Genomic DNA, 18206 nt, shown 5'->3' with positions numbered 1-18206 from the left:
TGTGATATAAAAAATGAGACCACAATAAATCATGTCAAAACTTTTCCCACCTTTAATATGAATTATAACCTGTACAATTCAATTGAAAAACACACAAATCTGTTAGGGGGATAAATATAAAGAATTAAAAACATACATAGCTAGCTGCATAAGTGTGCACACCCTTAAACTAATACTTTGTTGAAGCACCTTTAGATTTAATTACAGCATTCAATCTTTTTGGATACACACCTGCCATCAGTTAAAGAGACTCTGATTAACCCCAAATAAAGTTCAGCTGTCCTAGTAGGATTTTCTTGACATTTATGCAGTTGCCCTCTACAACAAAAGCCATGGTTCACAGAGAGCTTACAAAGCATCAAAGGGCTCTCAATGCTGAAAGGTATCAGTGAGGAGAAGGGTACAAAAAATTTCCACACATTGGATATACCATGGAACACAGTGAAGACAGGCATCAAAAAGTGGAGAAAATATGGGACAAAACTGACTTTGCAAAAAACTGGATGTCGCTCCAAAATTGATCAAAAGAAAAGATGAAAACTTGTCAGGGAGGCTGCCAAGAGACCTACAGCAACACTGAAGGAGCTGCAGGAACTTCTGGCAAGTACTGGTTGTGTACTACATGTGACAACAGTCTCCCATATTCTCCATATGTCTGGGCTGTGGGGTAGGGTTGCAAGATGGAAGTCTTTTCTTAGACAGAAAAACATCCGGGCCTGGCTAGAACTTGCAAAACAATGCATCAAGTCTCCCAAAAGCATGTGGGAAAATGTGTTATGGTCTGATGAGACCAAGCTTGTACTTTTTGTCCACAATTCCAAAAGGTATGTTTGCTGCAAAAACAACACTTTGCATCACCCAAAGAACACCGTCCCCATAGTAAAGCATGGTGGTGGCAGTATCATGCTTTGGGGTTGCTTTTTTTCAGGTGGAACTAGAGCTTTAGTCAAGGTGGAGGAAATTATGAACAGTTCCAAATACCAGTCACTTTTGGCCCAAAACCTTCAGGTGTCTAATAGAAAACTGAAGATGAAGAGGAACTTCACCTTTCAACATGACAATGACCCCAAGCATACTTCTAAATCAACAAAAGAATGGCTTCACCAGAAGAAAATTAAAGTTTTGGAATGGCCCAGCCAGACCCCAGACCTAATTCAATTAGAAAATCTGTGGGGTGACCCAAAGAGGGCTGTGCACAAGAGATACCCTCACAATCTGACAGATTTGGAGCACTTTTGCAAAGAATAGAAGCAAATATTGCCAAGTCAAGATGTGCCATGCTGATAGACTCCTACCCATAAAGACTGAATGCTCTGATTAAATCATAAGGTGCTTCAACAAAGTATTAGTTTAAGGGTGTGCACACCTATGCAACCAGCTTATTGTATGTTTTTATTTTTTTATATTTTCCCCTAACAGATTTGTTTGTTTTTAATTGAATTGTACAGGTTATAGGTCGCATTAAAGGTGGGAAAAGGTTTGAAATGATTTATTGTGATCTCATTTTTATATCACAAAAACCTGGCATTTTAACAGGGGGTGTGTACATGTTTTATATCCACTGTGTGTATATATATATATATATATATATATATATATATATATATATATATACACACACATACATGTATATATTTGAACAGATGTTTCTTATTGCCATTTCAGCATATGCAGTATATAGCTGAAATATGCAAGCATACCCTCTCAAGTTCAGTAATCTTCTGTGCAGATATATCCCAAGGTAATAGTCTTTTTCTGTGTTCTCCACATAAACAAATCTTCTCACCTTCAGGCTCCTTAGCTACCTGGTTTCCTTTTTATGGTGTACATTCAGGGCTGTCAGTATGATGAAGATCCAAATCAGGTGTGAACTTATTAGAATTGCTGAATCCCAAATACTTGGCTCTGTGTAGATGGTGTAAACATAGTTCAGTCACTTCCTCAGTGTTTGTTTTAATGGATTGCAACTATGAATGATTACTTACAGGAAAACACAACAGCAATGCAGACTGCCTTACACCCAGTGGTTTTGTCAGGTTAAATTTACAAGGTGTTAGAAGTAATTTTGTCAAGGTTGTAAATGTAAGTAAACATCACACAATCCACAGGTTATGTTCATTAACATCCAACCTCCCCTTAATTTGTTGGCAACTGTATATTAAATTATTGCCATTTAATATCCTCACCCATTTTAAGAACCATGCTATAGAATGGTTTACAGACTGCATGTCTGAGATTACTGGTCAGATAAGACAAGAATGAGCAACAAACACAGAGAGGTAAGACAGACCTATGTATTTGCAAACAATACTCATAAATTGTTGTGTGATCAGTCAGTACACTACATCCACAATTAATACATGTACAAATAGCTGTTATATGGTTTCATAGTACTGTAGATGATGTTGCAGTTGATTGTATGCAGAACAATTTCAGTCACCTGCTGCAACGGTATTTGTGTGGAAAATAGGGATGAGGCACCCTTACTGTGTTCTGAAGTTTCATTGGAATAAGCATTCAAATCCAGACCTATGTACAAATATTTTATGTACATTTCATAGTGTCAAACTTTGCTTTTCCTCAATTTTCTTTTTCTTTTCTTTTTTTTCTATTATTATTATTTTTGGGCCAGTGTTTGTGCAGTGTGCAGCTTAGCACAACCACTGGAAGCGGAGAAATTGAATGCCGGGTTTGCCTGTATTTATCTTGTTTGCTCAAAGCTTAGCAGTGTGCAAATCTGGACTAGTGGCTCACCCAGGAAGCAGACAGAACATCTACAGACAGGGTATCTGTAAAAGTGCTAAGGTAAAAAAAAACACACTGTTGCAATTTTCTTGTTTTCCATCTCACAACTGCGCTTAGCAGCATTGTGTGGCACATAGCAAGGCTCCCCAACAACTGCAGATAGGACTCATACAGCCAATAATTGAAAACTGGTACATTAAATTAATTCTTTTGGGTACTGCTCAAACATGCTAAGCAGCGTTGCATGGGAGTAACCACAGAGAATTAAGAATGAGTAGAAAATTGAGGGTCCTGGGTTCTAGTACAGGGTGTACAACCTATTTCTACTGTTGTGACATTGCAGTTTACAACAATGAACTGAAAAAATAGACAAGTGCAATTTCAACATTCTTGTATTAACTGGTGTAAGTGCACGATTGCCATACACATGGTCCTGGGTTCTAATACAGAATAATCCATACCATTTTTACCATTGTTCCATTTCCCATTATATTCACTTGCACTTATAACACTTTAGATAGTGGAGATTATATGAATTATATGCATGAGGGATAAGATACCCTTATTGTATTTTCAGATGTATGACTGAGGGTATGCTATCTACTATATTTCTGTAAATATAATTTTTCTGCCTTGACTTGCATACCATTCACAATTGCATAACATGCATACACAACTGGATCTATATACAAGAACCTTGTCAGGCCACACACACATACATGTGTAACACCTCAAACTGCCATCTGTATTTATGAATGACTTCTATATCTGAGCAGCATGTTTCCTGTTTCAAAGATGGAAAGTCAACCCTGTAGAAGAAACTGTTTTGTCCCTTATGCCTAGGTTTGAATCCTGTGCTGCAAACATCAATTTTAGCAATGTATAAAGTCAAAGACAAATGTGTCAGGTCATGATATTTATGCCTCCAGTGCATGTCTGCAAGCTTAACTCATCTAACAGTTACCACCCAATTTGCAATATATATTTTGAAGCTACATCACCAGACACCTCTCAAACTAAGACAAAGTGTAAGATTAACCTTCCACTTTTAAGTATTTATGACCTCCCTGCTTGGCACCATACAAACTCAGTTGGTATCATTGCTCAGGTTTGTGCTCTACAAGTAAACATGATTACTGGAATCGGCAGGAAAGCATCAATTGCCATTGTTCTAGTTTGCATATTAGAGATGTCTGGCACTAGAGAGGAAGCTTCCCAGTTTAGGGCACAGATGTGGAGTGTCCAGGATGCCAGGATATTTACTGGACTCCTGGTAAAGCACCACAGCCATTGGACTCCTGGTAAAGTGCCACAGCCAAAGACTTCTGCAGAGGGACTATTCTGGCTCCCAGTACAAGTCTAAGGCAATGAATAGTTTAGCACAGGCTGCATCCAGTACTTGGAGAACTGTGTAGGCATCATTGTAATGACCTACACAAGTGTAAAAGGGATACCCTTAATCATTGGTTGAATGAATTTGAGAGTGCAGACATCCCACAGCTAAGTATGATCATTAGAGAGTACTTGTAGTAGTTAGAAAGCTAAATATAGACAAGACTGGTATGCATAATGCTATTCTGTTTTTTTTCTGTTTTTTTCTCCATCTAATACCCGATGTGAGTTCAATAAACAGGCTCATGATACTCAAATAGACAGACTGAGGGAAGAAAGTGGTATGTATGCAGCACAAGAGAACTGTTAATGTAGTTTCAAAATTTAAAGATAGATTTGGGTTTTTTTATACAGTTGTAGCAAATTGAGCATGCATATCCTAACTATAAAAGCAAATATGCATGCATTACTCTGTAGCACAAACCAACTTTAGGATTCAAATATTAGTCTGTAGTCAAAGGTTGTGGGTTCAAATACCATGATTTACAACTATACAGTACTGCATTTTAATAATATTTACATTAAATTAAACTCTATACAAGTGGGACAAATGCCCTGCTATTAAATGTAATCTGTATAATTGGAGCATGCATATATGCAATATATGCACATTTCAAAGATTACTGTCAGCAATCTGTAGTTAAAGTGTGTATTTCTTAGGAGTGTACTTAAATGTTATACTTCATATAAAATAGTTTTATAATTTTGTTAATGCAATTTATGTCACATATGATGGCACTAATTGTAACTCTTTTTTCCTTCCACCCCAACTCTTAGCTCTCTTTTTTAATTTTCTATTATGTGCTGTCAAAATGTCTCCATGTCATTCATCTGTACCACACCACTAAATGATCCACAGCACAGCGAGGTAGGCCAGCCCCAGTGGATCACCCTGACCCCGCACCACCAGCTCCAGCATGGATGCTCAGCACATCTGCGCTCACCCTGGCAGCACTGCATCTGCTGCCTCTGTACTACCTATGCTCTCAGGTGGTACTGCACCCACATTGGTGCAATGGTACTCTCTGGGAGCAGTGGTGGAGGTTGGGATTTCATCACCCACCAGGAGATGTCAGGGTTGGGGAGTAGGGTTGTGCACTGTACCATTGGTGTACCCCTATGCTGGATGGAGACACTGCTCTCCATTATGGCATGTAGGAAGAGAAGAAAATGTCAAGCACTCCAGCCACCAGTGGAGTAAAGGGATAGTGATGAAAGTCCAGTGGATGAGTACTTTATTCTCACTTTCTCCAGGTTTGATGGGCATGAGCCTGGATTGTCCCCTCCCTCACCCCAATCATAGTGTCCCCTAACTTTTCATGTCCCCCACTGTCCCTGTCTCTTGTCTTATTTGTTTACATTTGTTTCCTCAGCTACCCAACTTACCTGATCCAGATATAACTACATCCCTTACCCAGCATTCCTCTCTTACTAAATTAAAAAAAAAACGATTGGTCTCCTGTCCCACAAAAAAAAAAAAATCATCCCATACATATCTCTCCATTTCACACACATGTCTTTTTGACACACTTCATTTGGTCCAATTGGTTATATAACATGATTACATTGTTGTTACCCCTCTCTGTGGAGGTGACAGTCCAAATTCAGCTAATATTCTTTATATATTACCATTTTTTGCTGTTGAAGAAATGGATAGCTATGGTTCTTCCCTACCGTCCTCCTGAACATTCCTGTATTGCTTTCCCTTTGTTCTTCCCCCTGCTTGCTCTCCATTTTACTGTTTTGCTATCTACCCCATTTTAATACCTATAATCTGGTCAAAAAATAAAATCACACACATAAGTAGCAGAAAAAGCCTTTCACTTTTTGGCCTCTGTGTTTGCGTGGAGTTTGTCATTGTGCATCAATGCCAGGATATGTTGAGTGGCCCTACAATGCTGTGGTTACCTCCAATCAATGCTGCTTAAACCTGCTAAGCTATGCCAACACACAGTAACACATATACTATAAAGAATTGATGTCATTACTTTATCACTGTTTATTTAAAAGTATTAGATACACCTGGATACAAACCCATTATCATCTGGGCTAAAAAAAGGAAATGTATCAATAGATTTACACCTGCTGCCACAGAGTAAGCTTAGCAGAAGGTTTGTTTCATGCACTCAATACTACTTCTCAGACTTTTAGTAATGTGGCTTACATTTGCACACTGCTTAACTATGTGTAGACAAGGAAAGAAATGGAAATGTGTATCTCGCATGTGCAAACACTTTGCCAACTGTCTTGCAAATCCACTGCACTATGCACAGTCAAATATAGCATGTATCAGTGCTGTTTACTGCCCATTTTACATGTGGAAACTTAAACTGAACACTATGTCACACATTTATAATACAGCTATGTGTTGCCCCCCGCCATGTGCTTTGCAACTCTGGTGTCGTCTCCAGTACCTTTCCACAAATATATCAACTACATTACATAAATTAATATCACATGTTTTGTGATATTCAATGTATGTCAGTCTAGTAACATGCAGAACTAGAACTATCTTTACAGTTGAACTTGCCTACACATCCATCAACTGACCCTGGGAATTATTGACCTATAAGCTAATCAACCTTACCTGCTAGGCTGTAGAAATATTCATCATGGACCTTATCCACAAGGAGATAGGTGACCTTCAATACTGTTAACCAAACCCATATTGGTTTTGTCAAGGGCAGATCTTGCTTATTAATCCTAGTGTACTTCTTTGCTACTGTGCCCAAAGCCTGGATGAGGGAAAACAGGACATACCACCTATCTTGATTTAGCCAAACCCTTTGGCACAATCCCCCATTCAGGTGTCATAGAGAAACACTCTTATCTGGAGCTTGACCCATACATTACTAGATGGGTAGCCAACTGGCTCACCAACAGAATGCATAGTGTCACAGTTGGGGATGCCACCCCCACCAGTAGACCAGTTACCAGTGGAGTACCACAAGGATATGTGCTGGGCCCTCTACTGTTTGGAAACTATTTCTCTAATGTGCAGGGAAAGGCAGATGGCTTGTAACTTACCGAGTTTGCAGGGGACTTTCAAATGGGCACAATCATATGGCATCCCCCAATGATGTTAATATATTACAGACACAGACAAATGATTGGTGCCAAACTCACAGACTGAAATTAATGCAAGAAAATGCCTCATTGTCCCCTTTGGCAAAAAAATAGTCCTGCTATTTATGTTATACATAGCACCCACTCTAAGCTCAAATTCAGTGGTGAGAGAATTGGGAACACAGTTTGATAGCATTCTAAACTTCAATAACTATGTGTCCATAGTGGTAAGATACACATTTTACATTGCCCACCTCAAACTAAGGCATCGCATCCAAGACTAGGAAGGTCATATGCTTCACTGTCCTCAACCCTTATCAGACCACTAATTGAGTGTATTGCTCTCTTCTGTATTTACCTCACCAGACACCTTCAGCAACTGGAGAGACCACAGAGGTTTCTAACCAAGAGAATTCAGGGCCTCCAAAACATGACATACATGGAAAGACTGAAAGCCCTGTCACTGTACTCAGTATCATACAGTCTGCAAAGAAATGGCGTGGGCATGACCTACAGAGTAGTCTCAGACCCTGCCCTAATATAAATGCTAGACATCCGCAAATCAAAAGGCAGAAAAATAACTTGCTCATGGGCTCTCAACCTAGCCTGTGACATAAACAGAACATGCTGGCGAGACATATATAGCTCCCAATGATTGCTGTTCCTCTGTATTAGACTCCCACTGCATGTGAAGCAGTCCTCCGCCATGACCCTATTCAAGTGCAGATTTGATGACTCGATTGGTGATTATAAATTCCCTCCAGGGGTGGCACCTATGTTCCTCATGGATAGGTCCAGTTGGTGCTGATCACAAAATTGCTCTCCTAATAGCAAACATCTGACTCAATAAGGGTACTTGGGTTTTTACATGGCTCAGTTTGTAAAGGCCCTAGGACCATTAGCTTAGTAATGTCCTAGGAACCTATGAAACTATGAATCTATGCAGATCCTGTCATCTTCTCTCCTACATCCAGTGCTAATGCTATGCACTATAAGTTGGCCTGCAGTCTTGTAAAAGTCAGATTTGTGCCATGGCGCATGCATAAAGTACTGAGTTCTGTAGTCTGTTTACTTAGAGAGGTAAGGGTTTTATTCTCACTCTTGTCAACTGGTGTGTGTGTGTGTGTGTGTGTGTGTGTGTGTGTGTGTGTGTGTGTGTGTGTGTGTGTGTGTGTGTGTGTGTGTGTGTGTGTGTGTGTGTGTGTGTGTGTGTGTGTGTGTGTGTGCACTTGCTTCATATTACAGAAAGCCTTTTACACCAGCCTGTGGGACACTGTTATTGCCATATTCACTTCATCAGACACTGCTGATGTTATCAACTATAAAGTGCTGTCTGAGTCACTGCAAGTCAGACTTGAGCTGTGGTGCTTGCCTTAAATACAGAGTTCTGTTGTCTGTAACTTAGATAGCAGTCTATTCTCACTGCATTCAACTGGTGTGTGTGTGTGTGTGTGTGTGTGTGTGTGTGTGTGTGTGTGTGTGTGTGTGTGTGTGTGTGTGTGTATGCGCATGTGCCACTTGCTTGACATTACAGAGAGTCTTTTACACCAGCATGCAGGACACTGTTATTGCCATATTCTCCTCCCCAGACATTGCTGATGTCATCAGCTATATCTGATTTGTGGATATGCACTATTCCCACCAGGGCAGGGTCAGAGACTTGCCTCGAGGTCAGTCAGAAGTCACCGCATCCTGTAATATATAGATTACAGTCTCTTGGCTTTAGATTTTCCACATACATCATGGCATGGTTTGTAGGCCCTGTGTTTTCTTGGTGAGAAATCCCTGTGGTCTCTCCATCTGCTGCATGTATTTGGTTATTTACATGCAAAAGAGATAATTGTAATCTATATTAGTGTTCTAATGAGGTTTGAGCACAGTGTTGTAATATAATCCTCAGGTCTGAATACGATAGCATGACGTATGATGTGCATGACATAGGCTTTCAATACCAGTTTGAACACTTGGTGGTTAAAGTTTATATTGCTATGTACATGTATTCCCACTGCTTGTATCACTGGGTTTCAGCATAGCAGGACTGTTGTCAATGCTGTAATTAGTAGGGAATTCCACTTTGCAGAAGGACAAAATAAAGACATGTTTGCATTTATTTGTAGACCGTGTTGCTTTATCACCAGTCATTTGTCTGTGTTAGCCCTTACTGTAGTATGTTATCATCACAGGTGGACTCAATGATTGCACCCTGTATGCCAGAATCAGCAAACGAGGTAAGCCAAAGGCAGTATACTTTAGCCGGAACTGTTGCAAAATAGATTCCAAACAGTAAAGGGTCAAGCACAGATCCCTGGGGAATGCCTATGGTGATAACTCTACTGGTACATGTTGATTCACCAACTTTCACAGTATGCATTCTATCTGTGAGCCAAGTGGTTACCCATCTGGTGATGTAAGGTTTATTCCCCAACTGGGAGAGTTTCTCACTGATAACTGTATGTTGGATTGTGTTCAAACCCTTGAACAGATCAGAATACCTAGTATGCAGTGATTTACCTTCAACCAGGCCTATCACACACAGAATTAATAGGCTGTGACAGCATCACAGATCATCTATCAATAACACATCACATACACCTTCCTAACATAGTTACATACACACTTTGACACACTCTCCATACAGACTATGTTTCTGTAGAAGGGTGTGCAACAACATGCATCCATCTGAGTTGGAGGGAAGCACCCAATGCATGCATGTATAGACACATCCTGGCTCTCCTCATCTGTGAGGTAGACCAATATATCATCATGGACCTTTTCTAAATGGACAGTAGTAACTTTCTGGCTGTGTGCAACAGACCTGTGTGAGTTGTAAATGCTACATCATGTCTGTTACATCTGTTAGATGTCCTCAAAGAGGTCACTGAGGTCATGCATGACAACAGCACTACCATCCTTTTGAACTTGACAAGCCCAAGGCATTTGACACAAATCTACACTGAGTTATTCAGTCAGCACTGTCAGATGTGGCCATAAACATCTATATCACCAAGTGAGTAGACCACTGTATCCCATACAGGGCATCTAAATATGTTGAAACATGTGAAGTGACCTATATTTCAGGTCCAGTGATCAGGTCCGCACATCAGGGCTGTCTGCTAGACCCTTTCTTGTCCATTATTTAAGCAACAGACATCACAGATGACATACACAACCTGTGTCCAAACAGCTGTCTGAAGGACTACAGATTGTGAGCAATCATTGACTCCAACTGTGCTATTAGTATAATACAAACAGTATCAATGCACAACAAAGCTTGCTGCCATAGATATGACAACATCTGCAACGACACAAAAATATTGTGGGATTTGTTACATCAGGAAAACAAACACACAACCCAAGTATAATGTAGACATAACACCCTATAATCAGATGAATTGGTATGTGACCTGTGTCCTGGGGTAGATGGTAATCACAGTGCTGACTACTTCCTTGTATGTAACATAACTACTGAATATAGTATAGAAAAAGTGTGCTACCTGTTCTGGTGATGCACACAGTGCATACATAGCTGTCTGACAACATTAATGATATGGGTGACATTTGTGACAGTGTAGATTGTGTCATATGTATCTGCCATGCACACCAGTCAAGTTAGCCTGTATTAATCATAATGTCATATACAGGTATAGCAGTGTTCCTCCTAACACCTCCAGCAGATGTTACAGTGCTTGAACAGTGTGCGTGATTGCCTTCATAGAGTGCAGACATGTCATAACAGTTGTACAAGTGTGTTTATGCAGAATCATCTCTGATCACTCAAAGCCACATATGTTATGTCAGAGACATGGGAATACTAGTGGAATTATTCTGATATTGTCTATGATTCTGATTGCTTCTTTTAATGTTGTCCATGAGCCTTTACCTGTGTCCCACTTGCTAGAGACCTCTGCTGTGATTACACTTGTATTCAGGCAAATCAGTTTACACAGTTCACAATATGCACCCTACCCTAATTGTATATCACATCCCTGATAGGTGTCCTCTGCATTGTTCATGTAAGTATGCTTATCTCACATGGCCATCTTCCTCATTGTTATGTCACTTTCTGTGACAGTCAAATAATACACATTTTCACTGTGCAGTCTGTACTGTACCATACTTATATGTGATTGGTTTTGATGCTACAGCTATTTTCCATTGACATGCCCTCATCTGCTGTACATTAGTTTGTTTCATCTGTCTTCTTTCCCTGTGTTCATTCCTAAAATTCATTTGTGTGTCCCTCTTCAATACACACACTTCCCCTGAGTGTTTATTTTACATGGCAGTCCATGTACCTTTGCAGATCATTTACACAACTTCAGTACAGAATGCCAGGAATGGGATTTCACAATACTCTGCACTGCATACACTGTCCTGTACTTAGTTTGGACCATATACATAACTCTCATACCTCTCTACTATCCAGATTTTAGCAAAATGTCCAGGTTTTTGCCTTATATATCTTTTGATGTGCTCCTTATAAAACCTTTCTGTCATATCACTGGGATGACCTCAGGACTGATACCATGAAATATTTACATACATTTCAGTTTCGGACTTCAAATCCTTTAGAAAATGTATCTTCACACAAACCCTTGTTATTCTAGCATATTTCTAAGTTTAAATAAGCAAATATGTAGAATTTGTCTCTATTTCTGCATCATTGCCCCCCCCCCCCCATTATGTTGTGCTTTGTCCAGATTTCTTGCAGTAAGAGATTGATAGCTAAAAGAAATATATATTAAGCCCAGGTGATCATCGTGGCATTCTGTGAAAACCCACTAACCTACTGTGCTTTGAGTTAAACAGTTTTGCTATCCATGTTGTGTTACATGGTTTCCTGGCAGGCAATACTGTTGCCAGCCACAAAACCATGCTTACTCATGTTTAAATGCGGTGCATGGCATGAATATACAATCAGAGCTGCTGCTCACCGCTCATCACTGCATAAACATGTAAGCTCTGTGTAGGCTTTGCACAAAGCCTACATGGGGTTTACTGAATCCCAAGTTGAGATACAACAGTTTTTATGATAATACATGCATTTTTTCTTATTGGTACTTAACTTCTTGTAGTTACAAGGATCAAGGATATGATAGGCAGGCTTTCAAATATGCAGTGGGATCCCATTCTTGCAGATCAGAGACGAGATTAATTTACAGATTTTGTTAATTACAGTGTGAAAGGTACTGGTGCTTTGGAAGTAGCTTAGGTTAGTCCACTGTAATGCACATTCAATCCTAGATATTACTGTGGCAGTCCAGCAGCTCCTCTGGATTTATAGGGGAGGAGGCTTGCAAGTTTGTAAATAAATTAAACTATTTTAAAACAATATCAATATTATGCTTCCCATTTCTACATGAGACCTAAACACAGATCTGTCTATACTCCTTAGTACCTGCATTGCTTGACTATGCTTTTTTTCTGTATTATCATGTGGCCCAGTTATTTAAGGGTATTTACCTCACTTAGCCATTGAGGGGTACCATGTGTGATGGGGTCTATATCACTAGGTTGAAATGCCATTTTAGCAAATACCTATTTATCAAACCCTATTGAATGAAAGCTGACTTCAACAAACTATCATTTTAGTGAAGTTCTGCACAGGGAAAAATACTAGTAGGTCAGCTACCAACCAGACAAAAAAATACAAAATCTTAAAATCAGCAAAGTGGGGGCCTTCACCCCCCCAACACACTCTCCCTAACTAAATATACCAACTCCAAGATTACACTACAGTGGAGAAAAGGGCATATTCCAGGTGATGACCGACTAGTTTCTTTCTCTGCATGAAACTTCGCAGAAATAACCATTCATTGAAGTCTGCTTTTGCTCAATAGTGTTCAATAAATAGGTATTCACTAAAATGACAGTTTGATTAAATAATATAGACCCATGTAATGACCCCACTTAAACCCAGGGCAGTAACTAAGGAGAGTCAATCCTCACCACTGTCTCCAGTAAGGGAGCATCACTGAAAGCAGGGATAGAAGTACACAATTTCCCCTATAAGTATACCATGAACAAGCTCCAAACCTGGGACTGGGCTATATGCTTTAGTCCATGTCCCCAAAAGAGTCTTCATACTAACCACTGCAGAGCACTGTGACCCAGTTCTAGGTATTTAACATACTTATTCTTAAATATTTGATATTCACACATACAAACACTCTTGGGAAAGACTGGCACAGATGTACCTGCTATGTCCTATTTCCCAAATTACAAGGTAACGGCTGGCAACAGTCAAATAATACAATACCCTTCAAAAGGGGTGCTCAATTATTCTGGGTAAAATAGCTATTGATATAAATGTTAGCATGTAATACAAGCAGTAAGGCGTTTCAGAGTGGTCCTGGTTTATTAACAGTAAGCATAAACACTCTTGGGTTACTAAAAGTAATTTCTAAATAACCAGCCCACAACAAGAGGTAGTAGAATATTTAATGATAAATAAAATTATGTAAAACATGTATGCACTGAATGTTTCTAATAAACCACAGAGTTTCACACACAGGAATTATGAAAATAACACTGTAGAAAAGATTTCACACTGATTGTAGAAAAACTATATCCCTGTAACTATATTTCCCTAACTATCTAAAGATAAACTATCCTTACCTAATCTAATTAACTCAAAAAGGCAAGATGATACTCTTACGTCTGCCAGGCAAGATAAGAATTTATTCCCACTCTATAGGCTATTATTGGTTCCTCAGTTACTGGAGTAACAGCATCCACAATTATTGCTGAACAGCTCTGGAAAACAAACTGAGTGATAACTACTGATCTGGACAACAAAAACTGAAAACTGAACAATAACTGAACAACTACAACAACTACTGAATTTTAACCGGTTTACTTCACAAACACAAAATCCCACTTACCCGACTTTCATAAAACCAAGCGAAAAAGTCGACAACTCAGAAGACTGACCACCCAGAACACCGACTTTCAACTCCAGGTAAATAACCACTTGGCCGCCATGTTGAAAATTGCCCCTTCCCTCCACCGTAGTGCAATCTCAGAGTTGGCAAATTTAGTTAGGGGTTGTGGGGGGTGCAGCTCCCCACATGGGTAAGTTTAATTTACTTCGGTTTTAATTTTTTTTTTTTTTTTTGTTTGGCCAAGCGGTTACTTACCTGGAGTTGAGAATCAATGTTCTAGGTGGTCTGTTTTCTGAGATTTCGGCCTTATCATCTTGGTTTTCTGAAAGTCGGGTAAGTGGGATTTCAGGTTTGTGTAGCAGACCCAACTTTAACTGACCCAGAACCTGCTTTTATAGCAGAATGTTTTTTTTAAAAGTCACAGAAAGCTGTCATGAGAATTTTACTCACTCATATCTATGAAGAAAACAGCTGCTTTGGAGATTCTATTCCTTTCAGCTCTAGCACACAATGACATCACATCTGACTGGCATAACCTATATTCAGAATTATTTTTTAAAAAACATTTACATTTGGTCAGCCAAAAGAACACTGTTTGATTCAAACATCTTACATAATTAAAAGTAATAATCATAAAACATAAACTTATTTACAAAATTATAGCAAATCATGCTGGCATATATAACACAGGGTAATTAACAATTATTTACAGGTATTTACAAAACTTCAGCCAGTCATGCTAGCACAGATACCAGTATCTAATATCCTCACACAATGTACCATTCACTTAACTTTCTGAAGCCTGAGAACTAGTTTGTTCAAATAAACAGAATAGCTGGGAACTGGGCACATACTGTGCCTACATATTGCTTTACTTTATTCTCTTCAGCTTGACTTACATTAGTCAGAAACAAGTACCTTTTTATTTGTGCACCAGGTTAAGTCCAATACAAACAACTAAAATCTGTGCCATTATACCTAAATGTGATTCCATAATTGTGCATACTGTTAAAGTTATATTTTATATCATATTGCTAGCGAGCAAAATCTGTATTGACACAAAATACTCTGAAACAATTTAGGAACCATCTTAAAATGAGTACAGGAACTGCTCCTTTATAAATATGACCCATTTAATTTATTCTTTTAGGTACCCCAAGATGACTGGAGTGGTTACCCTGGGATCAAAGATGGAGAGATTCCCTGTCGGCGGATGCGAAGTGGTAGCTACATCAAAGCCATGGGTGATGATGACAGTGGTGACTCAGACACAAGTCCCAAGATGTCACCAAAGGGTATACCTCAGAATGAGAACTACCACAGGACATCGAGTGTTGATCAGATCCGGTCTAAGTAAGGAAACAGACAGAAAGTACTACTGTTGTGCATGGCCACCCATCACATCAACACAGGCATGCACTGGCATCTCATTCCTGTTTTAGAGTATTATCCAAAGCATGACTCTGCCAGAAAGACTGAGAGTGTGTGAATGCAAGCCCTTAAATTCATTGCATGTCCACGTAGCAAGTGTGGAAGTCAGAAGTGAGGAAGCCTGATACATACCAATTATCTTAAATAACTGAGAATGAAAATCAAATTATGGAGAAAAGCAGCAATGCAGTTTTGATCTTTTTTTTGTTTAAATATGCAGTATTTTATGAATTCTGCCATTAAAATGAGTACCCTCTTATTGGTAAACAGTAACATTTTAAATATTTTCTTTTTCACACTTACCACTATGATTCATGCTCAGGAAGAAGCTAAAGAAAATGTGATGTTAACACTGGGTGTTTGCATCACATTATAGTATTTAAGAAAGCATTTAATTTAATAACTTGGTTTACATAATATTTCATTCACTTGTATCTCTTTTTGTAAGTACTGAAACAGTTCATCATAAACCAACAGAGAAACTAACAATGTGATTTACAAACTACTTTTTTTGTATTTTATATTTTTTCATTTTGCTTGCTGTAATTTTCTTGATTTTGTTTTATTGTTGTTGAGGCATTTCAATACCTTTTTATATAATTATAAAAGCAGTAGCCCTCTCTGGCTGACTCTTCATCAGCTGCGGTACAAAGGAACTTTAACCACATCTTTAGCAGGGCCATTCCTTTATAGCAAGTGGTCTTGTCAGACAGACTGCTGCAAATGGTGGATCACATTCCACAGCTGATGTAAATTTTCAAATAATTAAAACACATGCATATTCTGCATCATTATATATGTGTACCATCTGCATTCTCAATGTATGGTAAGCTTAGATTGTCCCACAAAGTGAGAGCTTAAAATTTCTAATCAATAATATAACAACTGACGTCAAGCTACTACAAGTTTAAAGCAGAAATGATTAATAATAAAATCCTACAGACACACTAAATATAGTTACCAAAATAGTAAAAGGAATATCTAGGTTTGAGATGAGTACTGCATATTTAATGTATTTCTGACAGTTTAGGGTTATCTATTAAATGAGTCAGCTGCAAAAATATGGAAAACTATACAACAAGGTTACCCATTCTTCATACAAGAGTTGCCAGCAATGTCCTCAAAGTATCATACTGCAAGTGGATACAGGTTTTCCCTGCCTTATATGCCCTGCTGACTCCTATTACCTTTTGGATGACATCAACGACTTTTAGGTGGTTTAAGTATGTGCACCACCTCATCTGCTCTCTTTGTTACAGCACCCTCACTACTGCTCTGCCCTGCTACATTTCTAAGTAGTGGCCTCTCATTTCTCTATAGCTACTGACTCTGTTTTGCTTAGTTTGCTAAAGGGCTACATATCACTGAAAATTCATACCATACAACATCTCAAAATGCCCACCAAAAAAGAATGTAAGTATTTCTGTGCTCCTCCATTTTCCACCCTGCCACTTGACATTTACCACACTATTTAAACATTTCCCAACTGTCTTACTACCCATTCTTCCAGTGGATTACATTGGCCCTACTACTCACACTACAACTTTTAAAAGACATCCTGATTTGCTGCCTCCTGCATGTCCATCTGCCTGTTGACTATATATGAGAACTCTATGTCTAAACTGACAGACATGTGACCTGGCACATGCTTTAGGGGAAATATTTATAGCTACAAATTTGACTTTAATACAGTCAAAGCAGATGACCTAACATAATTGTGACTTACTTTGTGATCCAGTTTGAAAATTTAAGGGAAGTCATCAAACTCAAAGGTAGGAAGTTGACAATCCATCTATATGTTTCTGACAGTGTTTAATTCAACCACCCCCAGCTGAAGAGAGATTTGCAACAACAAGAACATAATAATAATAATAATAATAATAGTAATAATAATAATCTACATATTAAAGTCCCATAATAAGAGATAAAAGGATCTCCCTATGTAGCTTAAGGCAAGAGATTGCAAGTGTTTAAATATCAGATTTTAATGGACCCCATGGGATAGCCACATTTTCTTTTAAAGAAACATGAGCAAGAACAACTGTATAGTCACTTGTTCTTTAAAGAAATGGGAACATGGACATGGAATACCCATGTGTGTTTACAAGCAAGAAATTTTGACAAGAGGAGAAGAATGGATATTAATGTTCAGAAGTCCCTTGAAGTTGAGCAGATGGGTGCAAAAAGGCAGTAGGATTTCCTATGCATAGCAGAGGTATAAGAGTTGCACAGTGCAAAAGAGCTGAGGAACCAATAAGAGTTAGACCGAAAGAGTACAAGATTCTCAAAGAAGAATTTATCTAAAAAGTGCAAGATTCTCAAAGAAGTGTCAGCAACTAAGGGGAAATATGTGTTACACATGAAATACAAGAAAACTCAGGAGGATGGCCATAAGCAATAAGAACTGAAGCAGAAAGGTGTAGAAAAAAATAGAAAAAAATAAATGCTGAATAGAAAATAGAATACAGTATTAATAGAAGCAAAGACTGGCAAAGTAGAGATAATGAAATTAAACTTATTGTTAAAGAAATACAGCTCAGTACTCATGAAATTTGTGAGGAATCAGACTGATGACTTACCAACTGTAAAAAGGAGAAAAGCTCTGAAAAGCAGTGTTGATCCCAGTTTCTTCACAGAAGAAAATATACTGAAGTAACTCCATGAATGATGGACAGATAAATTGTTTTG

General features: G+C 38.6%; 1 protein-coding gene across 1 annotated transcript in view; it reads left to right on the top strand.

Annotated features, from left to right (window-relative positions):
* DLGAP3 (DLG associated protein 3) overlaps window positions 1-18206 on the top strand; it is a 2055905-nt gene that overhangs the window by 757825 nt on the left and 1279874 nt on the right. The window contains exon 2 of the mRNA XM_044059263.1: window positions 15238-15440. Coding sequence (XP_043915198.1) covers window positions 15238-15440 — 203 coding nt within the window. The remainder of the gene's footprint in view (window positions 1-15237; window positions 15441-18206) is intronic.

Source organism: Protopterus annectens, chromosome 1.part2, assembly GCF_019279795.1.
Source record: "Protopterus annectens isolate FY-2018-M chromosome 1.part2, PAN1.0, whole genome shotgun sequence".
Classification (NCBI taxonomy): domain Eukaryota; kingdom Metazoa; phylum Chordata; order Ceratodontiformes; family Protopteridae; genus Protopterus; species Protopterus annectens.
This window is presented reverse-complemented; position numbering and strand designations above follow the sequence as displayed.